Raw genomic sequence first — 22,788 nt, 5'->3', positions numbered from 1 at the left:
TTGTATGTAGTGCTAAAGGTTGTGTGTAGTATTAGGGACTGTGTGTAGTGTTATGGGGTTGTGTGTAGTGCTAAAGGTTGTGTGTAGTATTAGGGACTGTGTGTAGTGTTATGGGGTTGTGTGTAGTGCTAAAGGTTGTGTGTAGTATTAGGGACTGTGTGTAGTGTTATGGGGTTGTGTGTAGTGCTAAAGGTTGTGTGTAGTATTAGGGACTGTGTGTAGTGTTATGGGGTTGTGTGTAGTGCTAAAGGTTGTGTGTAGTATTAGGGACTGTGTGTAGTGTTATGGGGTTGTGTGTAGTGCTAAAGGTTGTGTGTAGTATTAGGGGCTGTGTGTAGTGTTATGGGGTTGTGTGTAGTGTTAGGGACTGTGTGTAGTGTTATGGGGTTGTGTGTAGTGCTAAAGGTTGTGTGTAGTATTAGGGACTGTGTGTAGTGTTATGGGGTTGTGTGTAGTGCTAAAGGTTGTGTGTAGTATTAGGGACTGTGTGTAGTGTTATGGGGTTGTGTGTAGTGCTAAAGGTTGTGTGTAGTATTAGGGACTGTGTGTAGTGTTATGGGGTTGTGTGTAGTGCTAAAGGTTGTGTGTAGTATTAGGGGCTGGGTGTAGTGTTATGGGGTTGTATGTAGTGCTAAAGGTTGTGTGTAGTATTAGGGACTGTGTGTAGTGTTATGGGGTTGTGTGTAGTGCTAAAGGTTGTGTGTAGTATTAGGGACTGTGTGTAGTGTTATGGGGTTGTGTGTAGTGCTAAAGGTTGTGTGTAGTATTAGGGACTGTGTGTAGTGTTATGGGGTTGTGTGTAGTGCTAAAGGTTGTGTGTAGTATTAGGGACTGTGTGTAGTGTTATGGGGTTGTGTGTAGTGCTAAAGGTTGTGTGTAGTATTAGGGCTGTGTGTAGTGTTATGGGGTTGTGTGTAGTGTTAGGGACTGTGTGTAGTGTTATGGGGTTGTGTGTAGTATTAGGGACTGTGTGTAGTGTTATGGGGTTGTGTGTAGTGCTAAAGGTTGTGTGTAGTATTAGGGCTGTGTGTAGTGTTATGGGGTTGTATGTAGTGCTAAAGGTTGTGTGTAGTATTAGGGACTGTGTGTAGTGTTATGGGGTTGTGTTGAGTATTAGGGTTGTGTGTAGTATTAGGGACTGTGTGTAGTGTTATGGGGTTGTGTGTAGTGCTAAAGGTTGTGTGTAGTATTAGGGACTGTGTGTAGTGTTATGGGGTTGTGTTGAGTATTAGGGTTGTGTGTAGTATTAGGGACTGTGTGTAGTGTTATGGGGTTGTGTGTAGTGCTAAAGGTTGTGTGTAGTATTAGGGGCTGTGTGTAGTGTTATGGGGTTGTATGTAGTGCTAAAGGTTGTGTGTAGTATTAGGGACTGTGTGTAGTGTTATGGGGTTGTGTGTAGTATTAGGGACTGTGTGTAGTATTAGGGGCTGTGTGTAGTGTTATGGGGTTGTGTGTAGTGTTAGGGACTGTGTGTAGTGTTATGGGGTTGTGTGTAGTGCTAAAGGTTGTGTGTAGTATTAGGGACTGTGTGTAGTGTTATGGGGTTGTATGTAGTGCTAAAGGTTGTGTGTAGTATTAGGGGCTGGGTGTAGTGTTATGGGGTTGTATGTAGTGCTAAAGGTTGTGTGTAGTATTAGGGACTGTGTGTAGTGTTATGGGGTTGTATGTAGTGCTAAAGGTTGTGTGTAGTATTAGGGACTGTGTGTAGTGTTATGGGGTTGTATGTAGTGCTAAAGGTTGTGTGTAGTATTAGGGACTGTGTGTAGTGTTATGGGGTTGTGTGTAGTGCTAAAGGTTGTGTGTAGTATTAGGGACTGTGTGTAGTGTTATGGGGTTGTGTGTAGTGCTAAAGGTTGTGTGTAGTATTAGGGACTGTGTGTAGTGTTATGGGGTTGTGTGTAGTGCTAAAGGTTGTGTGTAGTATTAGGGACTGTGTGTAGTGTTATGGGGTTGTGTGTAGTGCTAAAGGTTGTGTGTAGTATTAGGGACTGTGTGTAGTGTTATGGGGTTGTGTGTAGTGCTAAAGGTTGTGTGTAGTATTAGGGGCTGGGTGTAGTGTTATGGGGTTGTATGTAGTGCTAAAGGTTGTGTGTAGTATTAGGGACTGTGTGTAGTGTTATGGGGTTGTGTGTAGTGCTAAAGGTTGTGTGTAGTATTAGGGACTGTGTGTAGTGTTATGGGGTTGTGTGTAGTGCTAAAGGTTGTGTGTAGTATTAGGGACTGTGTGTAGTGTTATGGGGTTGTGTGTAGTGCTAAAGGTTGTATGTAGTGTTAGGAGTTGTGTGTAGTGTTATGGGGTTGTATGTAGTGTTAGGAGTTGTGTGTAGTGTTATGGGGTTGTATGTAGTGTTAGGAGTTGTGTGTAGTGTTAGGGGTTGTGTGAAGTTTTAGGGATTCCTGTGTAGTGTTAGGGGTTGTGTGTAGAGCTAGGGGCTGCGTGTAGTGTTATGGGGTTGTGTGTAATGATAGGGGTTGTGTGTAGTGTCAGGGGTTGTGTGTAGTTTTAGGGATTCCTGTGTAGTGTTAGGGGTTGTGTGTAGAGCTAGGGGCTGTGTGTAGTGTTATGGGGTTGTGTGTAATGATAGGGGTTGTGTGTAGTGTCAGGGGTTGTGTGTAGTTTTAGGGATTCCTGTGTAGTGTTAGGGGTTGTGTGTCGTGCTAGAGGTTGTGTGTTGTGCTAGGGGATGGGTGTAGTGTTAGGAGTTGTGTGTAGTGCTAGGGTTGTGTGTAGTATTAGGGGTAGTGTGTAGTGTTAATTGTTGTGTGTATTGCGAGGGGCAGTGTGTAGTGTTATGGGGTTGTGTGTAGAATTAGGGGTTGTGTGTAATGTTAGGGGTTGTCTGGAATGTTAGGGGTTGTGTGTAGTATTGGGGTTGTGTGTAGTATTGGGGTTGTGCGTAGTATTAGGGTGTGTGTGTAGTGCTAGAGGTTGTGTGTAGAATTAGGGGTTGTGTGTAGAAGTAGGGGTACTACTAGTGTGCTGTCCAAGGTAGCTTGTGGGTAGCTCTCTTCTGTGTATGTGTGTATGTACAGGGTATTTACAGTTGAAGTCAGAATTTTACATACACTTAGGTTGGAGTCATTAAAACTCGTTTTTCAACCACTCCACAAATTTCTTGTTAACAAACTATAGTTTTGGCAAGTCGGTTAGGACATCTACTTTGTGCATGACACAAGTAATTTTTCCAACAATTGCTTACAGACAGATTATTTCACTTATAATTCACTGTATCACAATTATAGTGGGTCAGAAGTTTGCATACACTAAGTTGACTGTGCCTTTAAACAGCTTGGAGGATTCCAAAAAATTATGTCATGGCTTTCGAAGCTTCTGATAGGCTAATTGACATCATTTGAGAAAATTGGAGGTGTACCTGTGGATGTATTTAAAATTGTAGACCTCCAAAAGTCTGGTTCATCCATGGGAGCAATTTTCAAATGCCTGTAGGTACCACGTTCATATGTATAAACAATAGTACGCAAGTATATACACCATGGGACCACGCAGCCGTCATACTGCTCAGGAAGGAGACGCATTCTGTCTCCTAGAAATTAACATACTTTGGTGCAAAAATTGCAAATCAATCCCAGAACAACAGCAAAGGACCTTGTGAAGATGCTGGATGAAACGGGTACAAAAGTATCTATATCCACAGTAAAACGAGTCCTATATCGACATAACCTGAAAGGCCGCTCAGCAAGGAAGAAGCCACTGCTCCAAAAAAGCCAGACTATGGTTTGCAACTGCACATGGGGACAAAGATCATACTTTTTGGAGAAATGTCCTCTGGTCTGATGAAACAAAAATAGAACTGTTTGGCCATAATGACCATCGTTATGTTTGGAGGAAAATGGGGGAGACTTGCAAGCTGAAGAACACCATCCCAACCGTGAAGCATATTGTGGCAGCATCATATGGTGGGGGTGCTTTGCTGCAGAAGGGACTGATGCACTTCACAAAATAGATGGCAACATGAGGATGGACAATTACGTGGATATAGTGAAGCAACATATCAAGACGAGTGTCAGGAAGTTAAAGCTTGGTCGCAAATGGGTCTTCCAAATGGACATTGACCCCAAGCACACTTCCAAAGTTGTGGCAAAATGGCTTAAGGACAACAAAGTCAAGGTATTGGAGTGGCCATCACAAAGCCAATCATATAGAACATTTGTGAGCAGAACTGAAAAAGCGTGTGCGAGCAAGGAGGCCTAGAAACTTGACTCAGTTACACCAGCTCTGTCAGGAGGAATTGGCCAAAATTCACCCAACTTATTGTGGGAAGCTTGTGGAAGGCTACCCGAAATTATGTTTGACCCAAATTAAACAATTTAAAGGCAATGCAACCAAATACTAATTGAGTGTATGTAAACTTCTGACCCACTGGGAATGTGATGAAATAAATAAAAGCTGAAATAAATCATTCTCTCTACTATTTGTCTGACATTTCAAATTCTTAAAATAAAGTGGTGACCCTAACCGATCTAAGACAGGGGATTTTTACTAGGATTAAATGTCAGGAATGGTGAAAAACTGAGTTTAAATGTATTTGGCTAAGGTGTATGTAAACTTCTGACTTCAACTGTATGTGTGTGTGTGCGTGTGTGCGTAAGTCTAAATGTGTTTAACAAGTCACATAATAATTTGCATGGACTCATTCTGTGTGCATTAATAGTATTTAACATCATATTTAAATGACTACCGCATCTCTGTTCTCCACACATACAATTATCTGTTAGGTCCCTCAGTCGAGCAGTGATTTTCAAACACAGATTCAACCACAAAGACCAGGGAGGTTTTCCAATGCCTCGCAAAGAAGGGCACCTATTGGTAGATGGGTTAAAAAGAAGCAGACATTGAATATACCTTTGAGCATAGTGAAGTTATTTATTCCACTTTGAATGGTGTATCAATACACCCAGTCACTATAAAGATACAGGCATACTTCCTAACTCAGTTGCTGGAGAGGAAGGAAACCGCTCAGGAATTTCACCATGAGGCCAATGGTAACTTTAAAACAGTTACAGAGGTTAATGGCTGTGATGGATCAACAACATTGTAGATACTCCACAATAGTAAGATAAATGACAGAGTGATAAGAAGGTAGCCTGTACAGAATACAACTTTTCCAAAATGTGCATCCTGTTTGCAATAAGGCACTAAAGTAAAACTGCAAAAGAAAATTGGGGCCAAATCCAACACAACACATCACTGAATACCAGTCTTCATATTTTCAATCACGGTGGTGGCTGCATCATGTTATGGGTATGATTGTAATCATTAAGGACTGGGGAGTTTTTCAGGATAAAAAATAAATGGAATGGAGCTAACCACAGGAAAAATCCTAGAGGAAAACATGGTTCCAACAGACACTGGGAGATAAATTCACCTTTCAGCAAGACAATAACCTAAAACTCAAAGCTAAATATACACTGGAGTTGCTTACCAAGACAACATTGAATGTTCCTGAGTGGCCTAGTTACAGTTTTTACTTAAATTGGCTTAAAAATCTATGGCAAGACTTGAAAAATGGCTATCTAGCAAGGATCAACAACAAACTTGACAGAGCTTATAGAATTAAAAAATAAACATTTGCAAATATTGTACAATCCAGGTGTGCAAAGCTCTTAGAGACTCACAGCTGTAATCGCTGCCAAAGGGGATTCTAACATGTACTGATTCAAGTGTGTGAATACTTATGTAAATCATTTTTTTCTGTATTTAATATTCCAATAAATTTGCTAAAATTGTCAAAAAACATGTTTTCACTTTGTCAATATGGGGTATTGTGTGTAGATGGGTGAGATTTATTTAATTTTTAATCCATTTTGAAATCCGTCTGTAACACAAAAAAAGTGAAATAATTTAAGAGTAATGAATAATTTCTGAAGGCACTGTAGGTGCGCGAGCGTGTGTGTCTGTGTGTGAGTGTGTGTGTGTGTGTGTGTTGTTCCAGGGGCGGCATGGCCGGGGGAGTGCTCGCAGCATCTCCACTCCCAGAGTCACTTTCTGAGAAAGAGCTGGAGGCCATGTTTCACGCTGTCTTCCTTAATGAGCCCATTCACACAGCAGCCATAATACTCCCATGATTAGAGATGATAGAACACCCATACTTCTCCTACTCCATGCATATTAATGCACCCAGACTGGGGAGCCCAGACAAGGTGTCAACCCGCGCAGCTCTGCTCTGCTCCACACAGGGGAGAAAAACTGCTTCAGGCCTGCGGGTCATATAATATCTAAACCGATAAAATAAAATGCTAGCAGTATTTAAATTTAGTACATCCTCTGTGCTACTCTTCTACACGATTATTATTCATGAAGAACAGCCACTGGATCACACCTCGTAGTTGTGTCTGTGTATACGGCAGGCAATTATACATTTCTATACTTAGCCTGTTTTCTTCCTCTCTGTTAAATTCTACAGTGTAGTAATTTCAATATGCTGACGATAAACCTCATCTTCACACTCTAAATCATGTCTCTACAATTACAACACACCGGAGAAAGATACATGTAATTAAACTATACAGCGCAATGATCTGAAGAAGTGTGATATAAACAGTTACTGATTACACATCTGTGTGCAAAACTGCAACCCAGTACGCAAAGAACAGGATGTAATACCATCCAATACCATGCATTACAATAATATGCATTACAGAGACACTTCCACACAATGCTGCCAGTTTAACATGATCTGCCACGTACCTGAGAGGTGTACTTCTGGGCTTGGGCTTCTCAGCTGCCTGTGAAAACAGTAACACAACACAGTCCTGTTAGTTGCTGTACAGAACAGAACATGCAGTATGTGATGGATAGTGATACCCATCTCTCTGGACCACTGAGAGATCAGCACAAATAGCCCCAAACTGGAGGAAGGATAACAGGAGGGATGGATCCCGGCCCAGGGATGAAAGAAATCAGCCTCATCATGATAGGCACTCAAACACGCACTTTCCTCTTAGTCTGTTTCGTCTGTTCATCCCCCCCTTCTCTTTGAATGGAGGAATGTGAATGATTAAAGAGATCAGTGAGGCGTAAACCGCTCGATCAATGCTGGTTGGAGGAAAAAACAACTGTGCGATTTCTAAGGATGGGTTTTTAGAGACCAACTAGAGTAGCAAAGAGGGTTTTAGAGACCTACTAGAGTAGCAGGGACCTACTACAGTAGCAGAGAGGGTTTTAGAGACCTACCATATTAACAGAGAGGGTTTTAGAGACCTACCAGATTAGCAGAAAGGGGTTAGAGACCTACTACAGTAGCACAGAGGGGTTTAGAGACCTACCAGATTAGGGTTCGGGTTTTAGAGACCTACTAAAGTAGCAGAGACCTATTAGAGTAGCAGAGAGGGTTTTAGAGACCTACTACAGTAGCATAGATGGTTTTAGAGACCTACTACAGTAGAATAGATGGTTTTAGAGACCTACTACAGTAGCATAGATGGTTTTAGAGACCTACTACAGCAGAATGGATGGTTTTAGAGACCTACTACAGTAGCATATAGGGTTTTAGAGACCTATTACAGCAGAGTAGATGGTTTTAGAGACCTACTACAGTAGCATAGAGGGTTTTAGAGACCTACTACAGTAGCATAGAGGGCGTTAGAGACCTACTACAGTAGCATAGAGGGTTTTAGAGACCTACTACAGTAGAATAGATGGTTTTAGAGACCTACTACAGTAGCATAGATGGTTTTAGAGACCTACTACAGTAGCATAGAGGGTTTTAGAGACCTACTACAGTAGAATAGATGGTTTTAGAGACCTACTACAGTAGAATAGAGGGTTTTAGAGACCAACTACAGTAGAATAGATGGTTTTAGAGACCTACTACAGTAGAATCGATGGTTTTAGAGACCTACTACAGTAGAATAGAGGGTTTTAGAGACCTACTACAATATAATAGATGGGTTTAGAGACCTACTATAGTAGAATAGATGGTTTTAGAGACCTACTACAGCAGAATAGATGGTTTTAGAGACATACTACAGTAGAATAGATGGTTTTTAGAGACCCACTTCAGTAGCAGAGAGGGTTTTAGAGATCTACTACAGTAGAATAGATGGTTTTAGAGACCTACTACAGCAGAATAGATGGTTTTAGAGACCTACTACAGTAGAATAGATGGTTTTAGAGACCTACTACAGTAGAATAGATGGGTTTAGAGACCTACTACAGCAGAATAGATGGTTTTAGAGACCTACTACAATAACAGAGACTGTCTTAGAGACCTACTAGAGTAGCAGAGAAGGTTCTAGAGATCTACTACATTAGCAGAGAGAGGTTTAGAGACCTACTACTATTTGATTTAAACCTACATCATTGACACCTGACACTGATTGGAAGCACAGACAGGTGACAGCAATTTAATACTATGAGGATTTGTCACCCCCCTCTCCCCCATGTATTCCCTATACAAGGACAACAACACATTGTAACAAACAAATTAACATTGAAGTGTTTCCTCTCCGATGACAGTTCAGTGGAAATCAATTCCACATGCAGAATGAAGGGTGCACATGGAGAGGACTGTCACTGCTACTCTATTTGTATAGTCTTGAAAATATGATGTAGCCCACACTGTGATGTAGCCCGCACTGTGATGTAGCCCGCACTGCGATGTAGCCCGCACTGTGATGTAGCCCGCACTGTGATGTAGCCCGCACTGCGATGTAGCCCGCAATGTGATGTAGCCCACACTGTGATGTAGCCCGCACTGTGATGTAGCCCTCACTGTGATGTAGCCCGCACTGTGATGTAGCCCGTACTGTGATGTAGCCCACACTGTGATGTAGCCCACACTGTGATGTAGCCCGCAATGTGATGTAGCCCACACTGTGATGTAGCCCGCACTGTGATGTAGCCCTCACTGTGATGTAGCCCGCACTGTGATGTAGCCCGTACTGTGATGTAGCCCACACTGTGATGTAGCCCACACTGTGATGTAGCCCACACTGTGATGTAGCCCACACTGTGATGTAGCCCACACTGTGATGTAGCCCACACTGTGATGTAGCCCACACTGTGATGTAGCCCGCACTGTGATGTAGCCCGCACTGTGATGTAGCCCGCACTGTGATGTAGCCCGTACTGTGATGTAGCCCACACTGTGATGTAGCCCACACTGTGATGTAGCCCGCACTGTGATGTAGCCCACACTGTGATGTAGCCCACACTGTGATGTAGCCCACACTGTGATGTAGCCCGCAATGTGATGTAGCCCGCACTGTGATGTAGCCCGTACTGTGATGTAGCCCACACTGTGATGTAGCCCACACTGTGATGTAGCCCGCACTGTGATGTAGCCCACACTGTGATGTAGCCCACACTGTGATGTAGCCCACACTGTGATGTAGCCCGCAATGTGATGTAGCCCGCACTGTGATGTAGCCCGTACTGTGATGTAGCCCACACTGTGATGTAGCCCACACTGTGATGTAGCCCGTACTGTGATGTAGCCCGCACTGTGATGTAGCCCACACTGTGATGTAGCCCACACTGTGATGTAGCCCACAACATGCTGATTAATGACAAGTTAAAGAGTGCTTGAGCAAGGTATACAAATAAAACCCCTTGGCACAGAGTAGTAAAGCTTTTGGCCACCACCACCACAACCTGTCCAGGCTACCACCAAGACACAGACAGGCCCACCACCACAACCTGCCCAGGCTACCACCAAGACACAGACAGGCCCACCACCACAACCTGTCCAGGCTACCACCAAGACACAGACAGGCCCACCACCACAACCTGTCCAGGATACCACCAAGACACAGACAGGCCCACAGCAACACACTGGCAAGGCTACCACCAAGACACAGACAGGCCCACCACCACAACCTGTCCAGGCTACCACCAAGACACAGACAGGCCCACCACCACAACCTGTCCAGGATACCACCAAGACACAGACAGGCCCACAGCAACACACTGGCAAGGCTACCACCAAGACACAGACAGGCCCACAGCAACACACTGGCAAGGCTAAGGTTATTGCTGTGACCATTGATCTGTGTACAGTCCATTTATCATTGATGAAAGCAGCCAGTGATCTTCACAGTATATCAGATGAAACAAGTCAGATCATCTGTCAACTGCTCTCTTACTGCTGTTTCCCTCTCCACAGGGATTTGGGCAGCTTCCATCCTTCTTCCCCATTCCCGGGTTGCTAGGCAACACAGCTGGGGGCATGGCTGCTAGTTTGTACTCTGGCAAACTGTTTAAATGGCTGCTGGAGCTTTTTTCATGCTTATGAGGCGACTTTGAGCATTCATTTCAGGGGTTGTTTGTATGTGTGTGTGTGTGTGTGTGTGTGTGTGTGTGTGTGTGTGTGTGTGTGTGTGTGTGCATGTTCTTGTGTGGGAAACGCAAGGGGTGGTTATCGCTGAGGAGAAAGGGAGGGCTGGAGGAGCTGTGCTGGTGATGATCAAATTAGCCTAAAAAGGCCAGACATGATCAAGTGCTTTTCTGTATCACCAAGAGGAATGCAACACAGCATAAAGCAAGATTTTCATGAATGTTTTAAGGAATTCAACAATATTCAAAAGACAAAGAGATTGATGCACTTCTATTGACTTTACTGGCTCATTGCCTGCAGCTATAGAGATACAACACATCATTCCAACAGACAGACAGTGATGTATACCCTCAATTTGTTTTCAACCTGTGGTGGTCTGATTGAGAGGCATTAGCGCTGTTGTGAGATCATGCTAAATGAGAAGGAATAAAGGTTTGCTTTAGATCAGCATTTGATGATCCAAGAATATAGATATCAATCAGATGAACAATCCTCTTCACTCAACCATCCACCTTCATCTGTCTGTGTGTCTCTCTCTGTGTGTCTCTGAGTCTCTCTGTGTGTCTCTGTCTCTCTGTGTGGCTCTCTGTATGTGTCTTTCTATGTGTGTCACTGTGTGTGTGTCTCTCCTTTGTCTGTGTGTGTGTGTGTCTCTGCTCTGTCTGTGTGTGTCTTCTCTGTCTGTGTGTGTCTCACTCTCTGTGTCTCTTTCTCAATGATGTCATTGAACTTCGATACCCCTTGTCAAAATACTTCCATTAGTTTCCCCTCCATCTATGGTGATCACAGCAGTATCCTATTCATTCTGGGTAGGGGGAGCTATTTTATCATTAGGGAGAAAGCCAGCTAACGTAAATAAAAACACCACTGTTTGTGAAGACTAGATTTCTTCTTAATCCACCGGGACATCTGAATGACAACATGGCTGTTGATTTAGGGGAGAATGTTTTCATTTGGTTGGCCCTTTCACTGTGGTATTTGCTGAAGAAACTGGGCAACAAAACCCTGGCTAATTAAGAACAGTCCTCAATGCTCCTTTGTGCTGTTGCTGAACTGAGCAATGGAACATTCTCACAATTGAGTATACATTTTTTTCTTCTGAAATACACACACAGCCAGAAAATCTCCAGTGAGTTCCGGTAGACAAAGGGGAGAGGGAAGGAAGTACTTTTAATGAATGCCCAAAGGAAAAGTAACAAAATGGTGTGAGGTGTTGGTCACCGATGAATAGTACCAGGTAGCTGATGAATAGTACCAGGTAGCTAATGAATAGTACCAGGTAGCTGATGAATAGTACCAGGTAGCTAATGAATAGCACCAGGTAGCTGATGAATAGTACCAGGTAGCTGATGAATAGTACCAGGTAGCTGATGAATAGTACCAGGTAGCTGATGAACATTACTAGGTAGCTGATAAATAGTACCAGGTAGCTGATGAATAGCACAAGGTAGCTGATGAATAGTACCAGGTAGCTGATGCACAGTACCAGGTAGCTGATGAATAGCACCAGGTAGCTGATGAACAGTACCAGGTAGCTGATGAATAGTACCAGGAAGCTGATGAATAGTACCAGGTAGCTGATGAATAGTACCAAGTAGCTGATGAATAGTACCAGGTAGCTGATGAATAGCACCAGGTAGCTGATGAATAGTACCAGGTAGCTGATGAATAGTACCAGGAAGCTGATGAATAGTACCAGGTAGCTGATGAATATCACCAGGTAGCTGATGAATAGTACCAGGAAGCTGATGAATAGTACCAGGTAGCTGATGAATAGTACCAGGTAGCTGATGAATAGTACCAGGTAGCTGATGAATAGTACCAGGTAGCTGATGAATAGTACCAGGTAGCTGATGAATAGTACCAGGAAGCTGATGAATAGTACCAGGTAGCTGAATAACTGCGAGGTCAGAGGGAGTAGTCTGGCCACAGCATGTTCCTCCTCCCCCTCCTGGCCCCCCTCTACCCCCCGAGGACCACAGCCCTACTCCCCCATGCCAGGTGATTTGTCTGAGGTAGGGCAAAGCTGACCTTTCTACTCTGTCAATTGTCATAACAGCACCAGAGCTGGGCTGTGTGCAACACACAAGGATTTGAGAGAAGGACAGAAAGGGGAGGGAGACAGAGGGAGAGGGAGAAAAAAAGAGAGATGGTGAGAGAGAAGAGAGGAGAGAGAAAGGGATGAGAGAGTGAAAAAGGCGGCAGAGAGCCTGGGCTGATACTAATTGCTTTATAGGCACTATACAGGCACAAAATGACTGCTGCGGCTTCTCCTCATCCCCCTCCAGCTTCTCCCCAGCCCCATCCTGCTTCTCCCCAGCTCTCTCTTGCTTCTCCCCAGCTCCCTCCAGCTTCTCCCCAGCTCCCTCCAGCTTCTCCCCAGCCCCATCCTGCTTCTCCCCAGCTCCCTCCTGCTTCTCCCCAGCTCCCTCTTGCTTCTCCCCAGCCCCCTCCAGCTTCTCCCCAGCTCCCTCCTGCTTCTCCCTAGCTCCCTCCAGCTTCTCCCCAGCCCCCTCCAACTTCTCCCCAGCTCCCTCCTGCTTCTCCCCAGCTCCCTCCTGCTTCTCCCCAGCTCCCTCCAGCTTCTACCCAGCTCCCTCCAGCTTCTCCCCAGCTCCCTCCAGCTTCTCCCCAGCTCCCTCCTGCTTCGCCCCAGCTCCCTCCAGCTTCTCCCTAGCTAACTTCAGCTTCTCCCTAGCTAACTTCAGCTTCTCCCCAGCTCCCTCCTGCTTCTCCCCAGCTCCCTCCAGCTTCTCCCCAGCTCCCTCCAGCTTCTCCCCAGCTCCCTCCAGCTTCTCCCCAGCTCCCTCCTGCTTCTCCCCAGCTCCCTCCAGCTTCTCCCCAGCCCCCTCCAGCTTCTCCCCAGCTCCCTCCTGCTTCGCCCCAGCTCCCTCCAGCTTCTCCCCAACCCACTCCTGCTTCTCTATCGAATATATAATAAATCCTTATATCTTTCCTCTCTTCTCAGTCACATGTGCTGGAGCACACTGATCCACTGAATCTGTATGTGTGTACGTGTAGGGAAGGGAAATAGGGAAGAGAAAAGGATACCTAGTCAGTTGTACAACTGACTGCCTTCAACCAAAATATGTCCACGTCATTGGTGCACGGGGAGCAGTTGTTGTTGGCCTTAACTGAAGTGTACGCGTGTGTGCGGGCTGACCCTTGTTGCTTATATAAGGAGGGGAAGTGCTTGGTTTTTTATCTGTGTTGTTGTGTATGAAACAGGAAGTAGGGGATCAGGCAGACTAATGTGTGTTTATTTGGGGACAGACACTGCTGCTGTACTGAAGGCGATGACAGCACGCTAATGTACCATGGACTCATTTGATATAAGCCACTTATAAACATACAGAGATGCGCGACCCCCCCCCCCACACACACACACACACACTCACACACACAAATATAGGAGTGTATTACTGTTAGTAGAGCACTAGTAGAGCCCTGGGTATAATGACTTTAATGTGTAATAACTATCATTAAACTACCAACGGCTCAAAGGTCCTGTTTGGATGATAGCTATGGCAACAATACCAAGAAGCACAATGAGAGAGCCATCTCTAATTTACTCATCTAACGGTTCTGTTATTATCTGGCTCAGAACAACACCACAAACAGATACAGTTGAAGTCGGAAGTTAACATACACTTAGGTTGGAGTCATTAAAACTAGTTTTTAAACCACTCCACAATGTCTTGTTAACAAACTATAGTTTTGGCAAGTTGGTTAGGACAACTACTTTGTGAAATCTACAAAGTTGTGGCAAAATGGCTTAAGGACAACAAAGTCAAGGTATTGGAGTGGCCATCACAAAGCCCTGATCTCAATCCTATAGAACATTTGTGGGCAGAACTGTAAAAGTGCGTGCGAGCAAGAAGGCCTACAAACCTGACTCAGTTACACCATCTCTGTCAGGAGGAATGGGCCACAAATCACCCAACTTATTGTGGGAAGCTTGCGGAAGGCTACCCAAAATATAGTGAAAAACTGAGTTTAAATGTATTTGGCTAAGGTGTGTGTAAACTTCCGACTTCAACTGTATACTCAAAAAGAAACCACACACCACACACAGAGATACTCAGAATGACAACACATACTAAGATGTTCAGAATGACACCATTCACCACACACAGAGATACTCAGAACCACACACAGAGATACTTAGAATGACACCACACACCACAGACATAGATAATCAGAACGACACCACAGACAGAGATGTTCAGAACGAGACCACAGACAGAGATGTTCAGAACGAGACCACAGACAGAGATGTTCAGAACGAGACCACAGACAGAGATGTTCAGAACGAGACCACAGACAGAGATGTTCAGAACGAGACCACAGACAGAGATGTTCAGAACGAGACCACAGACAGAGATACTCAGAACGAGACCACAGACAGAGATACTCAGAACGAGACCATAGACAGAGATACTCAGAACGAGACCACAGACAGAGATACTCAGAATGACACCACAGACAGAGATACTCAGAACGAGACCACAGACAGAGATACTCAGAACGAGACCACAGACAGAGATACTCAGAACGAGACCACAGACAGAGATACTCAGAACGAGACCAGAGACAGAGATACTCAGAATGAGACCACAGACAGAGATACTCAGAACGAGACCAAATACAGAGATACTCAGAACGAGACCACAGACAGAGATACTCAGAACGAGACCACAGACAGAGATACTCAGAACGAGACCACAGACAGAGATACTCAGAACGAGACCAGAGACAGAGATACTCAGAACGAGACCACAGACAGAGATACTCAGAACGAGACCAGAGACAGAGATACTCAGAACGAGACCACAGACAGAGATACTCAGAACGAGACCACATACAGAGATACTCAGAACGAGACCACAGACAGAGATACTCAGAATGACACCACAGACAGAGATACTCAGAACGAGACCACAGACAGAGATACTCAGAACGAGACCACAGACAGAGATACTCAGAACAACACCACACACAGAGATACTCAGAACGACAACACATACAAAGATGCTCAGAATGACACCATTCACCACACACAGAGATACTCAGAAACACACACAGAGATACTTAGAATGACACCACACACCACAGACATAGATAATCAGAACGACACCACAGACAGAGATGCTCAGAACGAGACCACAGACAGAGATACTCAGAACGAGACCACACACAGAGATACTCAGAACGACACCACACACAGAGATACTCAGAACGACACCACACACCATAGACATAGACACTCAGAAAGACACCAGACACAGAGATACTCAGAACAACACACAGAGATACTCAGAACCACACACAGAGATACTCAGAATGACACCACACACCACAGACATAGATAATCAGAATGACACCACAGACAGAGATACTCAGAACGAGACCAGAGACAAGATACTCAGAACGAGACCAGAGACAGAGATACTCAGAATGAGACCACGGATACAGTATACTGTAATTATATGGTTGTTGATGGATCTTACCTGCTGTTCAGTATCTTCCTCGTCACTGCTGATCTTCAGGTCATCCTCAAGCATTCTGCAGACACACAACAGCAGTCAGGTCAAATAAAAAGCTCTTATCATTAATATAGGAATATATCGAAAAATATATATTGCTTAGTCAAATGATATGTCATTTTTTATTAAGAACTAGGATGTATTAAAGGCAGAGTGTATCAGGTATACTATCACTCTTTGTTAGGACACAGACACAATCACTTTTTGGATATTATGCCATTATATGCAGAGCAAAAACGCATCTCTCCATATCCTTAGTTACATATATATATATATATATCAGTATACTTGATACACTATATATATATATATATATATACACACACTACACTATATATATATCATCTTTCACTATATATATATCATCTTTCAATTCAATACTGAAAAAACATCTAATCCCCTTGCTTCCTTCAGACTCATAAACTATCAAAAAGTGTTTTCAGAAAGAATGATGTCATCTGACAAACAGTGTGATGACATCATACAAAAACACAGTAAAACCATGGCCAGCAGGCAAGCGAACAGCAAGCTTGCGCTTAGCGATCTAGCTACCCTACAGAGACACTCACTCCGGCCCAGTCGGCCACTCCCCCGAGTTAGAAAAACAAAAGAAGCTCTATGAGGGAAATGTGTTTCAAATTGTGTTTTCTATGACCTAGGCTGTTGTGCAGCATCTTAGATTGGGCAGAACTTTGAACAAAATACCAGTCATTACCCTGGTAATACTGAACAGATGTCAGCGGAAGGAACCAGGAGAAGAAAAAAGCCAGGTGGCTGAAGTGGGCATTTCCAGAGGATTTGCACTCAATTGAAGCCAAACTGGGGAGGGGGGTCCTGTCAAAGGTCAAATAGGGGGAGCTTATATTTGTCCTGTTTCACACATGTACAAGTGTGCAACCTGTAAAATTGTTTTTTTTGTTGCATATCCCACTCCCCCTGAGACACCCTCGGAGAGCGGGGTCATGGCATGGACCAGACATTATTGACGGCAAACCTGGAGCAATTATTGTTCAGTGCCTTGCTCAAGGACAGATCTTTTCACCTAGTCGACTCAGGTATTCGAACTAGCAACCTTTCAGTTACTGGCCCAACGCTCTAACCACTTGGTTACCTGCCACCTGTGTTTGCAGGCCTGTGTGTACGTGAGAGAGACGAAGAAGAAAAAATAAAGAAATAGAGGGATAAAAACAGAAAGAGAGAGAAAAAAGAGAAATACAAAAAATGAATAAAGAGTGGACTGTCTGTGGTCTATTTAAAACTTCAGGATTGGCGGCGAAGGTGGATTATCCCAGGAGGCGAAGGGGAGGAACTATGACTTTAATGAAGTGGGGTCCACGTCCCGAGCCGGAGCCGCCACCATGGACAGACGCCCACCCGGACCCTCCCTATGGTTTTGAGGTGCGTCCGGGAGTCCGCAACTTCAGGATTGGTGGGTTTCCCCACGGGATGGTTGAGCTAATGTAGGCTAATGCAATTAGCATGAGGTTGTAAGTAACAAGAACATTTCCCCGGACATAGACATTAGAGGTTGACCGATTATGATTTTTCAACGCCGATACCGATACCTATTATTGGAGGACCAAAAAAGCCGATACTGTCACGCCTTGGTCATAATGTTTTGTGTTTTCGTATATATTTTGGTCAGGCCAGGGTGTGACATGGGTTATGTGTTGTGTTCGTATTGGGGTTTTTATAGCATTGGGATTGTGAATGATTAGGGGTGTGTCTAGTTAGGCTTGGCTGCCTGAGGCGGTTCTCAATCAGTCAGGTGATTCTCATTGTCTCGGATTGGGAACCGTATTTAGGTAGCCTGAGTTTCACTTTGTATCTTGTGGGTGATTGTTCCTGTCTTTGTGTAGTGTGCACCAGATAGGCTGTAATAGGTTTCACGTTCCGTTTGTTGTTTTTTGTATTTATGAGTTATTTCATGTATCGTTCCGTTTTCTTCATTAAAGTAACATGAGTAACCACCACGCTGCATTTCGGTCCGACTCTCTTTCAACAACAGACGAACAACGTTACAGAATCACCCACCACACACGGACCGAGTGGCGTGGTAACAGGCAGCGACAGCAGGAGCAGAAAAAGGAGGATGAATTGTTCGGAGAATGGACATGGGAAGACGTGTTGGATGGCAAAGGTTGTTACACTTGGGAGGAGATACTGGCCGGAAGAGATCGCCTCCCATGGGAACAGGTGGAGGCACTTAGGAGAGCAGAGGCAGCAGGAGATAGGAGCCGACGATACGAGGGAACACGGTTGGCAAGGAAGCCCGAAAAACAACCCCAAAAAATTATTGGGGGGGGGGGCTTAATGGGAGTATGGCAATGCCAGGTTGGAAACCTGCGCAAACTCCCTGTGCTTTCCGGTGGGCTAGAGAGACCGGGCAGACACCGTGCTATGCTATGGAGCGCACGGTGTTTCCAGTGTGGGTGCATAGCCCGGTGCGGTACATACCAGCCCTTCGTATTGGCCGGGCTAGAGTGGGCATCGAGCCAGGTAAGCTTGGGCAGGCTCGGTGCTTAAGAGCTCCAGTGCGCCTGCACGGTCCGGTCTATCCAAAGCCACCTCCACACACCAGTCCTCCGGTAGCAGCTCCCCGCACCAGGCTTCCTGTGCGTGTCCTCGATCCTGTAGCACCAGTTCCAGCACCACGCACCAGGCCTTCAGTGCGCCTCGCCTGTTCAACACAGCCAGATTCTTCCTTCCCTCCTACGCTGTCGGAGTCTCCCGCCTGTTCAACGCAGCCAGAGCCTGTCTCCTCTCCTGCGCTGCCGGAGCCTCCTGCCTGTTCAACACAGCCAGAACCTTCCTTCCCTCCTACGCTGTCGGAGTCTCCCGCCTGTTCAGCGCAGCCAGAGCCTGTCTCCTCTCCTGCGCTGCCGGAGCCTCCTGCCTGTTCGGAGCAGCCTGAGCTGCCAGTCTGCAGAGAGCTGTCAGTCTGCCAAGTGCTGTCAGTCTGCATGAAGCAGCCAGAGCTGTCAGTCTGCAAAGAGCTGCCAGTCTGCAGAGAGCTGCCAGTCTGCAAAGAGCTGCCAGTCTGCAGGGAGCTGTCAGTCTGCAAGGAGCTGTCAGTCTGCAAGGAGCTGTCAGTCTGCATGAAGCAGCCAGAGCTGTCAGTCTGCAAAGAGCTGCCAGTCTGCAGGGTGCTGTCAGCCTGCATGAAGCAGCCTGAGCTGCCAGTCTGCAGAGAGCTATCAGTCTGCAAGGTGCTGTCAGTCTGCATGAAGCAGCCAGAGCTGTCAGTCTGCAAAGAGCTGCCAGCCTGCATGGAGCAGTCAGAGCTGTCAGTCTGCATAGAGCAGCTAGATCCGCCAGTCAGCCATGATCTTCTAGATCTGCCAGTCAACCAGTCTCTTCCAGATCTGCCAGTCAACCAGAATCTTCCAGATCTGCCAGTCAACCAGTCTCTTCCAGATCTGCCAGTCAACCAGTCTCTTCCAGATCTGCCAGTCAACCAGTCTCTTCCAGATCTGCCAGTCAACCAGTCTCTTCCAGATCTGCCAGTCAACCAGAATCTTCCAGATCTGCTAGTCAACCAGAATCTTCCAGATCCGCCAGCCAGCCAGGATCTACCGGAGCCTACTACCTGCCTGAGCTTCATCTCAGTACTGGGCTTCCTCTCAGTACTGGGCTTCCTCTCAGTACTGGGCATCCTCTCAGTACTGGGCTACTCCTCAGTTCCGGGCTACCCCTCAGTCCCGGGCTGCTTCTGTCCCGAGCTGCCCCTCTGTCCCGAGCTGCCCCTCTGTCCCGAGCTGCCCCTCTGTCCCGAGCTGCCCCTCAGTCCAGTGGGGATCTGGGTGAGGACTATTAGGCCATGGTCGGCGGCGAAGGTGGATTATCCCAGGACGCGAAGGGGAGGAACTATGACTTTAATGAAGTGGGGTCCACGTCCCGAGCCGGAGCCGCCACCAAGGACAGATGCCCACCCGGACCCTCCCTATGGTTTTGAGGTGCGTCCGGGAGTCCGCAACTTCAGGATTGGTGGGTTTCCCCACGGGATGGTTGAGCTAATGTAGGCTAATGCAATTAGCATGAGGTTGTAAGTAACAAGAACATTTCCCCGGACATAGACATTAGAGGTTGACCGATTATGATTTTTCAACGCCGATACCGATACCTATTATTGGAGGACCAAAAAAGCCGATACTGTCACGCCTTGGTCATAATGTTTTGTGTTTTCGTATATATTTTGGTCAGGCCAGGGTGTGACATGGGTTATGTGTTGTGTTCGTATTGGGGTTTTTATAGCATTGGGATTGTGAATGATTAGGGGTGTGTCTAGTTAGGCTTGGCTGCCTGAGGCGGTTCTCAATCAGTCAGGTGATTCTCATTGTCTCGGATTGGGAACCGTATTTAGGTAGCCTGAGTTTCACTTTGTATCTTGTGGGTGATTGTTCCTGTCTTTGTGTAGTGTGCACCAGATAGGCTGTAATAGGTTTCACGTTCCGTTTGTTGTTTTTTGTATTTATGAGTTATTTAATGTATCGTTCCGTTTTCTTCATTAAAGTAACATGAGTAACCACCACGCTGCATTTCGGTCCGACTCTCTTTCAACAACAGACGAACGCCGTTACAGATACCGATTAATCGGCCGATTATTTTTTATTTATTTGTAATGACAATTACAACAGTTCTGAATGAACACTTATTTTAACCTCAATTAAATAATGAAACATGTTCAATTTGTTTTAAATAATGCAAAAACAAAGTGTTGGAGAAGTAAAAGTGCAATATGTGCCATGTAAAAAAGCTAACGTTTGAGTTCCTTTCTCAGAACATGAGAACATATGAAAGTTAGTGGTTCCTTTTAACACGAGACTTCAATATTCCAAGGTAAGAGGTTTTAGGTTGTAGTTAATATAGAAATAGGACTATTTCTCTCTATACCATTTGTATTTCGTATACCTTTGACTATTGGATGTTCTTATAGTCACTATAATATTACCAGTGTAACAGTATAGCTTCCGTCCCTCTCCTCACTCCTACCTGGGCTCGAACCAGGAACACATCGACAACAGCCACACTCGAAGCAGCGTTACCCATCACTCCACAAAAGACGCGGCCCTTGCAGAGCAAGGGGAATAACTACTCCAAGTCTCAGAGCGAGTGACGTCTGAAACGCTATTAGCGCACACCCAGCTAACTAGCTAACCATTTCACATCGGTTACACCAGCCATTAGGCTGATAGGCTTGAAGTCATAAACAGCGCTGTGCTTGCGAAGAGCTGCTGGCAAAACGCACTAAAGTTCTGTTTGAATGAATGCTTACGAGCCTGCTGCTGCCTACCATCGCTCAGTCAGACTGCTCTAGACTTAATTATAACATAATAACACACAGAAATACGATCCTTTGGTCATTAATATGGTCGAATCCGGAAACTGTCATTTCGAAAACAAAACGTTTATTATTTCAATGAAATACGGAACCGTTCAGGAATTTTATCTAACGGGTGGCATCCCTAAGTATAAATATTCTTGTTACATTGCACAACCTTCAATGTTCTGTCATAATTACGTAAAATTCTGGCAAATTAATTCGCAATGAGCTAGGCTGCCCAAACTGTTGCATATACCCTGTCTCTGCGTGCAATGAACACAAGAGAAATTACACAATTTCACCTGGTTAATATTGCCTGCTAACCTGGATTTCATTTAGCTAAATATGCAGGTTTAAAAATATATACTTCTGTGTATTGATTTCACGAAAGGCGTTTATGGTTTGGTACAGTCGTCCAACGATTGTGCTGTTTTTTGCAAATGAGCTTTTGTTAAATCATCCCCCAACGTTGTAATATCATCAACCATGTGTAGTTATAACTAGTGATTATGATTGATTGATTGTTTTTTATAAGATAAGTTTAATGCTAGCTAGTAACTTACCTTGGCTTCTACTGCATTCGCGTAACAGGCAGGCTCCTCTTGGAGTGACAATGACAGGCAGGTGGTTAGAGCGTTGGACTAGTTAACCGTAAGGTTGCAAGATTGGATTCCCCGAGCAGACAATGTGAAAATCTCTGGTTCTTCCCCTGAACAAGGCAGTTAACCCACCTTCCTAGTCCGTCATTGAAAGTAAGAATGTGTTCTTAATTGACTTGCCTAGTTAAATAAAGGTATATAAAAACAAAAAAAATTATCTGCAAAATCGGCGTCCAAAAATACAGATTTCCAATTGTTATGAATAATCGGCCATTCCGATTAATCGGTCGACCTCTAATAGACATATCTGATATTGGCAGAAAGCTTAAATGATTGTTAATCAAAACTGTCCAATTTACAGTAGCTATTACAGTGAAAGAATACCATGCTATTGTTTGAGGAGAGTGCACAGTTTTGAACTTGGAAAATTGTTTCGTCAAATTGAACGTCTAAATGTTTCCTTTCAAATAGCATCACAAATATGCATATCCTTGCTTCAGGGCCTGAGCTACAGGCAGTTAGATTTGGGTATGTCATTTTAGGCAAAAAAAATATCCTTAAGAGGTTTTAAGCAATAAGGATTGAGGCGGTGTGGTATATGGCCAATATACCACAGCTAAGGGTTGTTCTTACGCACAACGCAACGCGGAGTGCCTGGATACAGCCCTTAGCCGTGGTATATAGGCCATATACCACAAACCCCCGAGGTGCCTTATTTCTTGTAAAAACCGGTTGCCAACACAGCAAGGCAAGGAACGACACATCTACATTGAAAATGTTGCTTTAATAAATAAATTCATAATAAATACATTCCCGCCAGAAAAAGACCAGACAACAGTCATGTTGCTAGACTGGTTGCTAACATAACCACAGGCTAACCACAGGCTAGCTACTAAACTTACATTAAATGTATGCAAAAACCGAGCATAAGCGCTACTTCTACAGTGACTAACACAAGGCAATTATTTATTCACGTTGATCTGAATGTTGCCATTTATCGTGCTCAAATGAAAAAATTGTCC

The 22,788-nt window shown here is 44.8% G+C and overlaps 1 protein-coding gene across 1 annotated transcript in view; it reads right to left on the bottom strand.

The window, feature by feature from the left end:
- The window catches only part of LOC115129141 (AF4/FMR2 family member 2-like), a 358,350-nt gene that overhangs the window by 102,098 nt on the left and 233,464 nt on the right, over positions 1-22,788 (bottom strand). The window contains exons 9-10 of the mRNA XM_065018489.1: positions 15,809-15,863; positions 6,710-6,747 (exon numbers count right to left, since the gene is read on the bottom strand). Coding sequence (XP_064874561.1) covers positions 6,710-6,747; positions 15,809-15,863 — 93 coding nt within the window. The remainder of the gene's footprint in view (positions 1-6,709; positions 6,748-15,808; positions 15,864-22,788) is intronic.

Source organism: Oncorhynchus nerka, linkage group LG5, assembly GCF_034236695.1.
Source record: "Oncorhynchus nerka isolate Pitt River linkage group LG5, Oner_Uvic_2.0, whole genome shotgun sequence".
Taxonomy (NCBI): Eukaryota; Metazoa; Chordata; class Actinopteri; order Salmoniformes; family Salmonidae; genus Oncorhynchus; species Oncorhynchus nerka.
The sequence above is the reverse complement of the archived record's forward strand: the minus strand, read 5'-3'. Positions and strand labels throughout refer to the sequence as shown.